Source organism: Nycticebus coucang, chromosome 12 (genome assembly GCF_027406575.1).
Source record: "Nycticebus coucang isolate mNycCou1 chromosome 12, mNycCou1.pri, whole genome shotgun sequence".
Taxonomy (NCBI): domain Eukaryota; kingdom Metazoa; phylum Chordata; class Mammalia; order Primates; family Lorisidae; genus Nycticebus; species Nycticebus coucang.
The window spans coordinates 98,279,567-98,292,568 of NC_069791.1; the positions used below are offsets into that span (position 1 = coordinate 98,279,567).

Sequence of the window (13,002 nt, forward strand, 5' to 3'; positions counted from 1 at the left end):
TACTGTGAAATTTCTACAAGATAGTGCAGGTAAAGCAGCTGCTCTGACAACTGGCACACACTAAGTGATCAAAAAGTATTAACTCCCTTACCTCCTAATTATGTCAATTCTAAGATGCAAATTTTCTTCTCATGTTAATGTTTCTGAAATGTTAGTGGGTCTTAATTATTAGCATGCCATAATTTAATTGGCAGCAATGTATTGTCTTTCTTGGACATTCCATTAATAAAATAATGGTGCATCTTAAAATGGTGTCTCAAGGCTGGGCGTGGTGGCTCACGCCTGTAATCCTAACACTCTAGGAGGCGGAGGAGGGTAGATTGCCTGAGCTCACAAGTTCCAGACCAGCCTGAGCCAGAGTGAGACATCATCTCTAAAACATAGCCAGGCATCATGGCAGGCACCTATAGTCCCAGGTATTGGGAGGCTGAGAAAAGAGAATTACTTGAGCCCAAGAGTTTAAGGTTGCTGTGAGCTATGATGCCATAGCACTCTACTGAGGGTGATAGAACGAGACTCTGTCTGAAAAAAATAAATAAAATAATGAAGACAACTGAGACTGTGGGGGGGCCTGTGGCACTGAATGGCAGCAGGAAGTGTGCCCCTGGAGTAGGCACTGGGGGCTGGGAGGCCCAACGATCCTCACATGGGAACACTCTGCTATGGTATCCTGGTGGTTACACAAACTATATATGCCCTAAATTCCTACTAAAGGAGTGAATGCTATGATGAAGGATGAGACAGTCCCATATAGCAATACCACAGAGCATTAAAGGTGGCTACAAATCTTTGACATGAAAGAGTCCTGCAATACAGTGTTAGGTGAAACAAAGGTCACCCAGGAGGATGGGTGATAGTCCCCTCTGCCCTTAGGCACTGGTGGTTATCTGGAAAGAAGCCTGAGAAGGAGAGGATGGACTATTAGCAGAGGTTGCCCTGGGAAGTGGTCACCAGAGAGGGCACACTCACACTGAACGGAGTACTTCTTCACCCCTAGAATTCCTGCAATAGTCGCCCATTTTGCCATTTAGGTCAAGTGGCTTTTTAGTACTTTCCTTTCTATGTGAAATGAACTGCGTAGAACAGAATTGTTTCATCAGGTCTTTTGGAGAAAGCAGCATTTTTCCACCCACAGCATGTTCCTCACCAGCCTCCCCTATGTCCCAGGGATGGCCAGACCTGAGGGGATGGCATGTACCTCCCCATAGCCTGTGCTGCCATCTTTGATTATGACTTTTATTTTTCCTTCCATCACAGTAGGTGCTCCCTTTTTATCGTCTGGTCATCCGTCACTTGAGGTTGCGCTCTTCCCATGAGACCTGGGCTAACCATGGAAGCCAGAAGGCCAGCTCCAGGTCTGTGCCTGCGGGGCCAGATGGCACCTCCCAGGGTGTACTCACCCAAGCCAGGCTTCTTGGTACCCCACTGTACTCCAATACAGCACACCCTTTTCTCTTGACAGGCTCAAACATCAGGGTTTGCAGAGGGCTGGCCCTCCTGATGGGCAGAGAGCAGGCTGTGGCTTCCCAGCAGTGCCAGTCCCAGCCAGGGCCACAGGCTCAGGGCCCCTAGGTGCTGAGAGGCCTGCTTCTCAGGACTCCTTTTCCATTAGGGCCTCTCCCTGCTGAGGTCTACTCTCATTCTTTCATGCCCTCCAGCGTGGGAATGGCTGCATTGTTGTTGCTTTTCCTTCTAAAAATGTTTTTATTTTGTTGGTTCCAGTTACCAACTGATCTTTGTCACTTTCTTCCCTGCTTCTCTGTGCTTCGCTGGACATGCCAGGAGAGTTCTCAGGTGTGTATCTCTCCTGTCAGTGTCCCCGCTGTGCAGGCCAAGGGAAGCGGGTGAGAGGGGGTCCACACGACCACAGCTGCACGGACTGGCCCACTCCTTGCGCTTCGCTCTCTAGCCCACTTCTGCTCTGGGCTTATTTGGGTTTGCCCCACTAGCCATTGACAATGAACTTCATATCTGACCCCCTTGGAGCCTGAGCTGTCCCGAGGGCCACTTCTGATGGTTTTGTGGAGCCATTAGAAATACCTACAGGGTCAGGCCGGGCGTGGTGACTCACACCCGTAATCCTAGCACTCTGGGAGGCACAGGCAGGTGGATTGCCTGAGCTCACGAGTTCGAGACCAGCCTGAGCCAGAGTGAGACATCGTCTCTAAAAATAGCTGGCCATTGTCCTGGGTGACTGTAGTCCCAGCTATTTGGGAGGCTATAGTCCCAGCTATTTGGGAGGGTAGGCAAGAGAATCGCTTGAGCCCAAGAGTTTGAGGTTGCTGTGAGCCATGAAACCATGGCACTGTACTGAAGGTGACAAAGTAAGACTCTATCTCAAAGGAAAAAAAGAAAGAAATACCTACGGGGCACAGAACAAAGGCCTGAGGGCAGTCTGTGGCCATTCTCCACTGTCAAGTGCAGCCTAGAGGCCCTTTGCTAAGCCCAGCCCAGGCGTCTTCTTACTTTGCAGCAGGAGACTCTGAGGCCCCTGCCTGTCCAGGTGCTCTGAGCCCTGGGCACTGCTACCTGCCATGGCAGTGACTTCTGTGCTCAGCCCCACACTCCTCCCAGCTCAGCATTCTAGGGATACATGTTAACTGCATTTCTCACAGGTGATTTGGCCTGGTAGTCTTCTGGGCAACCCCAAGGATAAACCTTCCAAGGAGCAGCTGGCTCCATCCCACCTCCTGCGATCCTGCCTATGCACACCCCTAACCCAGTGGGAGCTAGCTCTAGGGTCCCGCTCACCCTGCTGTCTACATAGCTTAATGCGCTTCTTTTCTCTCTCCCTTCTCCCTCTCTCCTGCCCGCCCTGGTTGCCCATCTCCTGTGGGACTGGGACGGCTCCCATAGTGCGCGATGATTTCTTTGGTAAGGCCAGGCCGTTTCAGCGCGTCGTTCCTCTCTACTCTGACAGCTCCCCATGCTTCATGCGCTGGGTGCTTTGCTCTGCATGGTGGGGCAGTGGAGGTCCAGATTCTGTGGGGCCCCAGCTTTCAGGGTGGGGGTGGGCTCAGGAAAGAGATGTCTTTCCACTCTGCCTCGGTGGGTCACGGGAGGCAGTGCTCTCCCTCAGAGCTGGCTGGCTCCCTGTGAGCAGACCTTTGACAGCCAAGGCAGGCCAGCCATGGCCTTTGTGGGCTGCCACACACTCAAGGCACACCCTGTCTGGGTTGAGCCCTGCCTCCTGCCTCCTGTCCAAGGAAGGAGGTCAAAATGGAGCCAGCAGGTAGGACCCCCAAACCCAAGCACTCAGGTGTCCTAGTGCTGCTGCCCAACTGCGTAGCTGGTGGGGAGGTGAGCAGGAAGGTTAGTCTTTGGGTTTTCAGGGCTGTCCTAAGGGTTCATATTTGGGATTTCTGGAGATCTTGTGACATGTCCATAGAAAGCTGAGTGTATGTAGTCCACTTGGGGGCCTACTGGCAGAGGGGCCAGGTCAGTCACTCCTGTCCTCCTCTGTCCACTCTGTCCTCTGCCTCCTGCCAGCCCCATCACCCTGGCCATGCCCCACCCCCAGGGCCTGCGCCTTGCCCCATAAATGGCTGTGCCTGCCATAGGCCATTCCATCTTCTCGGTCAGAGGTCTTCTCTAGTCCTGTGCCATTTCTCTGTTCTGTCACTGCAGCTCCAACGTCATTCAACTATGGGGCAGTGCTAAAGTTTATACCTCATGTCAGGCTCAGAAACCACAGAGCCAGAGGAAGGGAGCAGTGCTGGAAGGCAGGGTTGAAGTGGCCGCACAGAGCAGTTCCAGGGCACCCCCAAGGCCCAGGATGTGAGACCAGTTACTGCCCTGGGGACCCTGCTCCATGCAGGGCCTTCCTGCTAGCTGTAGAGTCTCCACAAGGGCCTTCTGGGGCTGACTGCACCTCCCTTGCAGTCAGTCTCCAGGTACAAGGTTGCCCCCAATGGACACTTGCTCTGAGACAGGTATGGTAGCATTGGATCCAGCCTTGAGGGGCACAGGTAAAACTTCCACCCCTTTTGTTTCAGGAATGGGTAAAGAAGTTGGGAATCTACTGCTGGAAAACTCACAGCTTCTAGAAACCAAGTAAGAGGACCCCTCCCAGGGCATAGTGGGTGAAGTAACCCTCTTGCTGGTGGACTGACCCTGGCCAGAGGGCTGTGTCCAGGAGAACCTTGATCCTTGACCTCCACGCCAGGCTCACACCCCTAGGGAGACAGAGGGATTTGGAGCACGACTCCTGTGACTTCTTTAGGATGCTTATGCCAGGGGCCCCTTCCCTACGGTGACCATAGAGTTTAGTGCTTAGACGGGAACAAGGATTACTGCCTTTACCTGCATCCTTAACCAAATGTACCTTCTTAGATGTGGACCCTTCCGATAGTACTGTCATGTACATCCTTGACGTTCACATGACACTCCCATCATTCTGCTTTTTCCAAGAAATGCCTTGAACGTGGTAAAGAACGACCTCATTGCTAAGGTTGACCAACTGTCAGGGGAGCAGGAGGTGCTGAAGGGGGAGCTAGAGGCTGCCAAGCAAACCAAAGTCAAGCTGGAAAACCGCATTAAGGAATTGGAAGAGGAGCTGAAGAGGTGAAGGCTCCCTGGGTGACCTGTGTGTACTCCTATACCCTTCCCCCACACTCACTCTCCCTTCTAAGCGGCCCTGGGTGAGACCTGCCGCTCCACCCCCACTCTGTCAGCTCCACTCTAAGGGCCCCACCCAGACCCAGCAATGCACAGATGTGGGGCCCTACACAGGGCCTGGAGTGCAAGTTGCTCCTCCAGGCAGTGTACAGGGCCTGGCTATAGCTCCTGCACCACCCCATTCCTTCATTCAGAAGGAGGGTAGGAGAGACCACACAGCTCTCTGGCCCTAGCCCTGTGATCAGCCAGTGCCCTGCCATCTGGCCATTGGGAATTCTCTGACAAGGAGGGAAGACACCTCTGGTAGGGAACGGGGTCTGCCAGGCCTTGCCTGACGCTAGTGCTGCCACTTGCTTCATCTCTCTTGTCAGGCTTCCTTAGCCAGAGTAGCTAGGATGGCCATCTGTGCTTCAGGGTACACATGAGGCTAGGGTGTGGGGTCACTGTCCCAGGGAACTGGCAGGAGCCTCCAGGGCCCTGAGCCAGGGAACCCTGTCTCTGCAGAAGCATGGACACAATTGCCAGGCTGGGTATTCCCAAGGACAGGGGCCCTCACCACTCCCCATGTACTCCCTCATCCTACAGAGTGAAGTCAGAGGCCATCATTGCCCGCCGTGAACCCAAAGAAGAGGTGGAGGATGTAAGCAGCTATCTCTGTACAGAATTGGTATATTCCACTATTAACATGTGGGGCATGGGGCAGGGGTGGGATACAGGGTGGGCTCCAGGGACTTGCTGGTTCTCCTGGGCCCTGGGCCCTCCTCACCCTTCTGTGACATCTGAATCCAGTGGCATCTTTTGTCATCCCATGACTTCAAGGAGCCAGACCCATGCCCCTTGGTGGGATCCCCACCCTGGTCCGACTCTGGGTCACCTCTCAGTCCCAAGTCTTAGTGGATGCATTTTGCCTATCATAAGCAGGGTCCCCTGGCTGTGCTATCTGGCCACTGCCCTGAACACTCCATGTCACAGAGCCAGGCAGTAGAAATAGTGTTAGCCACCTGCAGTCCCCTCCCACGACCCACCCCCACCCCCCACAAGGAGTAGAGGGTGTTCCGAGGAAAGCCCTCTGCTACCTGGGCATTTGTGGGGCCCCTCTTGCCTCAGAACCCTCCACCTCCCCTCCAGACCAGAGGCTCGCCCACCAGCAGCACAACCACCTGCCTTAAGGAGAGCAGATTCAGCCCCTTCCGGGTCACACCAGCCTCAGGCCTTCCACTGCTTAGCTCAGTCACTTGGGGTCATGGTGAGGTTAAAGTGAAGTCATGTGTCTCAGCCCATCATGTACAGTCCCCCACCTCCAAATACTCTAGGAGAGAAAGCTGAAGGTGAATTGTAGCCCCCAATCCCCTCCCATATTGTGTCAGAAGGAGCTGCCAGGCCTACACCTGGGCCCTTCATCCTAGGCCTCGGCCCCCTTGCTCCAGGCATGAGGTGGGAAATGTACCTGAGAATGCGGGGTACCAAGTAGTTGGTCATATGGGGAGAACTCCATCTGCCCACTCTCTGTGGGTGCCCTGGCTCCCCGGCAGCTTCCTGCTGGGCTCTGCCCAGCCCCACAGGAGCCCAGGGCATGGCTGTGAAGCAGATAGGCAGATGCATGCAAGTCTACAGAAACCTCAAGTGTTTTGCTGGCTGGACCTTCCCTAGAACTTCCCTTCTTGTCAGTTTTCCTAGGCCTGCTCCCACTGGCATCTGGGCTTGTCCAAAGTGTCCAGGGAGTTGTAGAAAAAGTCAACCCCCGCTGCCACACCCACGGGTCTGTCGGAAATCCTCACAGCTGGAGCCACGCCCCTCCACCCAGGGGGCAAGCACCTGTGAGGAAGTCGCAGGGACTGTGCCTGGTTCTCCGGTGGCTGAACCCTGGTGCCCTTGTCTCTGCAGGACAAAATTCCCATGGCCCAGCGCCGCCGCTTCACACGGGTGGAGATGGCCCGTGTACTCATGGAGCGGAACCAGTACAAGGAGCGGCTGATGGAGCTGCAGGAAGCTGTGCGGTGGACTGAGATGATCAGGTGAGCCTGGTCCCAGGAGCCTGCTGCCTCCATACATGAGTTGTGGTCACTGTGTGTGGGCCTATGGGCTTATCCAAGGTGTATCCCATCATACCTCCTCTCTCCTGGGATGGCTGAGGGTGCTGGTGCCTCCCTGGTGGGAGCCTGCAGGGGCTCATTGATCTCCTGGGCTTTCCCTATAGAGCATCCCGAGAGCACCCATCTGTCCAGGAGAAGAAGAAGTCCACCATCTGGCAGTTGTGAGTTGGGCATGCCCAAGAGGGTATAGGACAGCTGCTGGGGGAGATGGGGGAGGCTTCCCGGTCCACTGCTGCCCCTCACATCCCTGTGCCCTGGCAGCTTCAGCCGCCTCTTCAGCTCCTCCTCCAGCCCTCCTCCAGCCAAGCGGTCCTACCCCTCAGTGAACATCCACTATAAGTCACCCACCACGGCGGGCTTTAGCCAGCGCCGCAGCCATGCCATGTGCCAGATCTCAGCAGGCAGCCGACCTCTGGAGTTCTTCCCTGAGGAGTGAGTGTCACACAGCCTGTCTTCTCAACTGTAAGGGGAGGGGATGATGCATCCAGGGGCCCTCCCCTCAGGACTTGCAGAGCTGGCCTCACTTCTCAGGATGCTGGTCAAGGTGTCAGGGTTTATGACCTCTGCATGCACACACTGCTGCAGCCATTTGGGCCCATGTCCCACACAGAATCACTGAGCATCTTGGCCTGGGCTTTTGAACTGCTGGTGACCATGACAATACAATGGGCTCCCAGTCAGGCTGGTGGTAGATGTGGCCACTGAGCCCAGGGCCACACGTGGTACTGGAGAAAGCCACCCTGCCATCACATAGATGCCTGATACCCAGAAAAGGCGAGGACAGGCCTAGGCAGGCGTCCCTATCATATCCTCCTCTGGAGCACCCATCCCCCCCCATCTGATGGGGGCAAGCCTGTGGGCCTGGGCCTTGGACAAGTATGTCACTTGTCGTTCCCTCCACCCAGCGACTGCACGTCCTCTGCCCGGCGAGAGCAGAAGCGTGAGCAGTACCGCCAGGTGCGTGAGCACGTGCGTAATGATGACGGGCGGCTGCAGGCCTGTGGCTGGAGTCTGCCAGCCAAGTACAAGCAGGTGCGTGGGGCAGGTGGGCTAGACCGAAACAGCCCCTCAGGTTGTTGGCTCCCCAAACAGCCTCCTGGACAGGGAGTCTGAAGCTGTATGGGGGGAGAAAGAGCCCTGTAGCACCCACAGAAACCCCTACAGAGGACTTGGAGGGCCAAGTCCTTCCTGCCTGGGCTAGGTCTGCAGCTGGAGCTGGTAGGCACATCAGGCCCCAGGTTTCTGAGGAAGGAGTAGCAGGCCAGGCCTCATTCTCAGCGCCCTCCTGCTTTTTGCAGCTGAGTCCTAGTGGGGCCCAGGAGGACACGAGGATGAAGAATGTGCCTGTCCCCGTGTACTGCCGGCCCCTGGTGGAGAAGGACTCAACCATGAAGGTGACTGGGGCAGGCTTGGGAAGCCCGGGGAGGCCCCATCTCATTCCAGTCAGTTAGAAGAGGAAAGCACTCTTGACCCCATGGCTCTGTCCTTGCAGCTTTGGTGTGCTGCAGGCGTCAACCTGAGCGGGTGGAAGCCTCTTGAGGATGACCCTGGGAATGGGGTCAAGCCCATGCCCGGTCGTGACCCTCTGACCTGTGACCGGGAAGTGGACGATGAGCCCAAGAGCAACCACACGTCTCCGGAGAAGAAGAAGGTTAGCGTGACTGGCCTAGTTGGTCCCTGCAGCCCTCTCCTGCTCCTTGGTCTCTGGACAGCTCAGCTAGAGTCTAGTTGAGAGTGACAGAGACAGGACAGCTAGACAGTTCTCTGAGACTAGGTGGAGGGGGCAGGAGTTCCTGGGCCCCCCTGGCAGCTGGCAGTCCTGGCCTTGGAGCCCTGGCACTGTGCCCAACCTCTCAGTTGGCAGGGGTTGCTGAGGGGCTGGGGCACAGCAGACAGCAGGGCTGGAGGTGCAGGTGCCTCTGTGTGCAGGGAGCACATCTTACTGCCTGCAGAGGAGCAGGTTGGGAAGGGGCTGAACACAGAGGAGGCAAAACATGCTTCCCAGTTGGAGTCCTTGCTTGTGTTGAGGTCAGTGACAACCTCTGGGAGCTCATGGTCTTTCTCTGCAGAAGTAAGACCATATATGTGAACAATTTAGATAAAGTATCCTGGCCACAGGGAAGACACCTGTGCCCCTAGGGCCATGGTTGAGACTAGATTCCAAGATATTGTGGGAGACTCCCCATGTTGCTGCTGCCTTGATGCTATGCTCTGTAACAGGCAAAGGAGCTTCCTGAAACAGATGCCACCTCTAGCCGGGTGTGGATCCTCACCAGCACCCTGACCACCAGCAAGGTGGTGATCATCGATGCCAACCAGCCAGGAACTGTTGTGGACCAGTTTACAGTCTGTAACGCCCATGTCCTGTGCATCTCCAGCATCCCTGGTGAGCCTGGCCCCTGCACCGTGAGGGTATCTCAGGGGAGGTTGGCTGTTCCTTCTCACAAGACACCTGTGTGGGCCCCACAGCCCTTGTGCCATCCCTAGGACAGTTAGGACATGAAATAAAGAGGCCTGCCACATAGCACCCACCTTCTGGTGGCATCCTATGGACACAGGAGCATGTGAGCAGACAGTGGGAGTTGGCTATGCCCAGTCAAGTGAGATGGTGCACCCAATGTCCAAGAGGAAGCTTTCTGGCCTCTTCATTCCACTCTGTCTAGTTGCTGACTCAGTTTGTCACACTTTCCTGGTGAGAGGCAATAGGTAGGCCACCGTGCAGGCCGCAGGTTGAAACATTTCTTTGACTAACAGCGAAACCTCCAGTTGTGCCCAAATTCCAGTCCAAGAGCTGGGGTGTGGTGGGGAAGGGGCTTGGTGTTACCAGCTTGGGAAATCATATGGTAAATCTCTAGGCCAGTGTTCTCAGCCTGTGGCTCGCAACCCCTTTGTAACAACGAAAATACATTCTGCATATCAGATGTCTACATTATGATTCATAACAGTAGCAAAATTAGTTATGAAGTAGCAATGAAAATAATTTTATGGTTGGGAGTCACCACAACATGAGGAACTGTATTAAAGGGTCGCAGCATTAGGAGGCATTAGGAAGGTTGAGAACCACTGCTCTAGGCCCAGACCCAGCCTTGCATGAAGGAATAGGGTAACAACAGGTCTCTGGTCTGGACCTTCGAGATCTCTGGTATGAAACTGCAGGCTATCTGCTGAAACAGCACTGACTTTTTGGAGTTCTTGAGGGTCTGTCATGGGGGCCACAGTTTTCTCCCAGTACCAGAGTCTTAGTACTCAGTTCCCCTCAGCCAGGGCCCATCCCACAGAGTGAACTGAAGCTCTTGCCAGCCATATGGTACTGAGTGTAGGGTGTAGGATCTGGGTGTGGCCCTCAGTAATGTGTTCCTCCTCCCAGCGGCCAGCGACAACGACTACCCACCAGGGGAGATGTTCCTCGACAGCGATGTGAACCCAGAGGACCCCAGCACTGATGGTGTGCTAGCTGGCATCACCCTGGTAGGCTGTGCCACGCGCTGCAATGTGCCACGTAGCAACTGCTCCTCCAGAGAGGATACCCCAGTGCTGGATAAAGAGCAGGGTGAGTCCTAGGTGGAATTTTCTCTGTCCCCTCATTCCTACATCTCTGTCTTGTCCATGCTCACCTCTCCTCCCACAGGGGAAGTGGCTGCCGTTGCTAATGGGAAGGTCAACCCATCCCAGTCCACAGAAGAGGCCACAGAGGCCACAGAGGTGCCAGACCCTGCGCCCAGCGAGCCAGAGGCAGCTGCAGTGCGGCCTGGGCCACTCACAGAACATGTCTTCACTGACCCGGCCCCCACCCCACCCTCTAGCACCCAGCCTGGCAGGTGGGCTCACAGGCTGGAACAGAGAGGGGTGCAGAGGGGGGCCTGGCAGAGGTGGGCAGGGCATGGGATGCAGGGTCATGAGGCTACCCTGGACTACCTCTCCCACAGTGAGAATGGGCCAGATCCTGACGGCAGTGGTGTGCAGCCAGAGCCAGAGCCCAGTGGAGACCTGGCGGGAGCAGGCAGCAGTGCTGCACCCACCATGTGGCTAGGAGCCCAGAATGGCTGGTAGGCAGGGCCCTCGGGGGTGGGGGGAAGGCCCCTGGGTGAGCCCCTGCCCACCCCGACACCCTCCCACAGGCTATATGTGCACTCTGCCGTGGCCGACTGGAAGAAGTGCCTGCACTCGATCAAGTTGAAGGATTCAGTGCTGAGCTTGGTGTAGGTGACCCCAAGCCGAGGGCTGGGCATCGGGTGGGGTGCTAAGGTGGCCTGGCCTGCCACCCTCTGTCACAGTCTTACCATCTTCCCCCTTTAGGCATGTCAAAGGCCGTGTGCTGGTGGCACTGGCAGATGGGACTCTGGCCATCTTTCACCGCGGAGAAGGTAAGGCCTAGTGGCACTGGGCAGGCGGGCGGCAGCTGGTGGCCTTACCAAAGACTGGCCAAGGGGGTTCTCTAAGTTCCCCAGGACCTATCTTCAGCCTGGCAAAGGGGTCTCCAGCTCTGGCTCCAGGAACAGAGGTGGGCCCCAGCCAGGCCTGAGCAGGTGTCCTGGGCACTCTCCAGATGGCCAGTGGGACCTGAGCAACTACCACCTGATGGATTTGGGCCACCCACACCATTCCATCCGCTGCATGGCCGTAGTGTATGACCGTGTCTGGTGTGGCTATAAGAACAAAATACACGTCATCCAGCCCAAGACAATGCAGATTGAGGCGAGTGCTGGCCCCTGGCCTGGGGCTCTGGGAGAGAGGAAGGGGGTTTTCCTGGGATCACTTTTGCCATCACGGGAGCTTTATGAGGTCAAGTGAGAACACAGACTCAGACAAGTTACTCATGTGTTCAAGGTCATGGGCAAGTGAGGGACAGCCACCCTGTAAATGCCAACCTATCTGGAGCCTGACTTATGCTGTCTAGAGCCTGACTTCTGCTGTCCACCCTTGAAACAGAAGCCCGGGAGACACCTGTGTGGGCCCCACAGCCCTTCCTTGTGCCATCCCCAGGCTCAGGCTCCTCATGAGAGCCTGGATCCTTGGGAGCCAAACAGGCTTCAGACTGGAGATTGGAGTGGGCTGCAGCAGGTTCAAGGTTCTCCCCATCCTTCCCTTTCCCTACTTGTTCATGGGCTGCTATGATCCCACAGAAGTCATTTGATGCCCACCCGAGGCGGGAGAGCCAGGTGCGGCAGCTGGCGTGGATTGGTGACGGGGTGTGGGTGTCCATCCGCCTGGACTCCACCCTGCGGCTCTACCATGCCCACACCCACCAGCACCTGCAGGATGTGGACATTGAGCCCTATGTCAGCAAGATGCTGGGTGAGGGGCTGTGCTGGGCAGGAGGTATGTGTGTGTGTGGGGGGGTCCCAGTCCCGGCTACACTGACTGGCCTATCCCACTCCCACTTCAGGTACTGGCAAGCTGGGCTTCTCCTTTGTGCGCATCACAGCTCTGCTCATTGCAGGCAACCGCCTCTGGGTGGGCACTGGCAATGGAGTTGTCATCTCCATCCCCCTGACTGAGAGTGAGTGATCTCACTGGGACATCTGCAAAGATGCTGATGGCTGGGTGGGTGGGCTGAAGCCAAATGCAGTCTTCCCTGACCACCTCCCTGTTTGTGCTCTGCCCTACCCAGCTGTGGTCCTGCACCGAGGCCAGCTCCTGGGGCTCCGAGGTGAGTCCAGAGCTCCTGCCTGCTGTGGTTGAGGGCCCAGGGCAAGCACTTTCCTGCCCTCCCCTAGCCTGCTGGAAAGCTGGGGCTCCCAACCTGTAAGCTCAGCACCCCATCCAGGGCCCTCTCTATCTTTAGCCAACAAGACATCCCCCACATCTGGGGAGGGAGCCCGCCCAGGGGGCGTCATCCATGTGTATGGGGATGACAGCAGCGACAAGTCGGCCAGCAGCTTCATCCCCTACTGCTCCATGGCCCAGGCCCAGCTCTGCTTCCATGGGCACCGTGATGCCGTCAAATTCTTTGTCTCAGTGCCAGGTGAGGGCTGGGCTGAGTTTGTCCCCGCATCACCCATACCCCTGTAAGTGTGTGTGGGGCTTCCATTCAAGAGGCTGTTGTCCTGAGGTCCCTCTGCCCCACAACAGGGAACGTGCTAGCCACCCTCAATGGCAGTGTGCTGGACAGCCCATCTGAGAGCCCTGGGCCAGCTGCCCCCGCCTCAGATGCTGAGAGCCGAAAGCTGAAGAATGTGCTAGTGCTGAGCGGTGGGGAAGGCTACATTGATTTCCGCATTGGTGAGTAGGCAGGAGCTAGGAGGTAGGCCCAGTGCTGGCCAGCAAGAACCTGACCCTCACAGTTGCTGCC

General features: G+C 56.3%; 1 protein-coding gene across 13 annotated transcripts in view; it reads left to right on the top strand.

Annotated features, from left to right (window-relative positions):
* The window catches only part of MAPK8IP3 (mitogen-activated protein kinase 8 interacting protein 3), a 59,282-nt gene that overhangs the window by 44,732 nt on the left and 1,548 nt on the right, over positions 1-13,002 (top strand). For 4 of the 13 annotated variants that reach the window (XM_053557831.1, XM_053557837.1, XM_053557838.1 and 1 more), the window contains 18 exons: positions 1,783-1,794; positions 2,857-2,874; positions 3,996-4,053; positions 4,411-4,563; positions 5,203-5,284; positions 6,502-6,632; positions 6,815-6,871; positions 6,972-7,142; positions 7,616-7,742; positions 8,009-8,104; positions 8,203-8,361; positions 8,931-9,096; positions 10,078-10,260; positions 10,339-10,528; positions 10,637-10,756; positions 10,829-10,909; positions 11,007-11,074; positions 11,257-11,809. In XM_053557831.1, coding sequence (XP_053413806.1) covers positions 1,783-1,794; positions 2,857-2,874; positions 3,996-4,053; positions 4,411-4,563; positions 5,203-5,284; positions 6,502-6,632; positions 6,815-6,871; positions 6,972-7,142; positions 7,616-7,742; positions 8,009-8,104; positions 8,203-8,361; positions 8,931-9,096; positions 10,078-10,260; positions 10,339-10,528; positions 10,637-10,756; positions 10,829-10,909; positions 11,007-11,074; positions 11,257-11,501 — 2,117 coding nt within the window. In that variant the 3' untranslated portion in view covers positions 11,502-11,809. Of the gene's footprint in view, positions 1-1,782; positions 1,795-2,856; positions 2,875-3,995; positions 4,054-4,410; positions 4,564-5,202; positions 5,285-6,501; positions 6,633-6,814; positions 6,872-6,971; positions 7,143-7,615; positions 7,743-8,008; positions 8,105-8,202; positions 8,362-8,930; positions 9,097-10,077; positions 10,261-10,338; positions 10,529-10,636; positions 10,757-10,828; positions 10,910-11,006; positions 11,075-11,256; positions 11,810-11,833; positions 12,006-12,096; positions 12,211-12,321; positions 12,361-12,495; positions 12,676-12,782; positions 12,933-13,002 lie in introns of those variants that run through there. The other 9 variants (XM_053557843.1, XM_053557842.1, XM_053557834.1 and 6 more) reach the window with 6 other exon arrangements.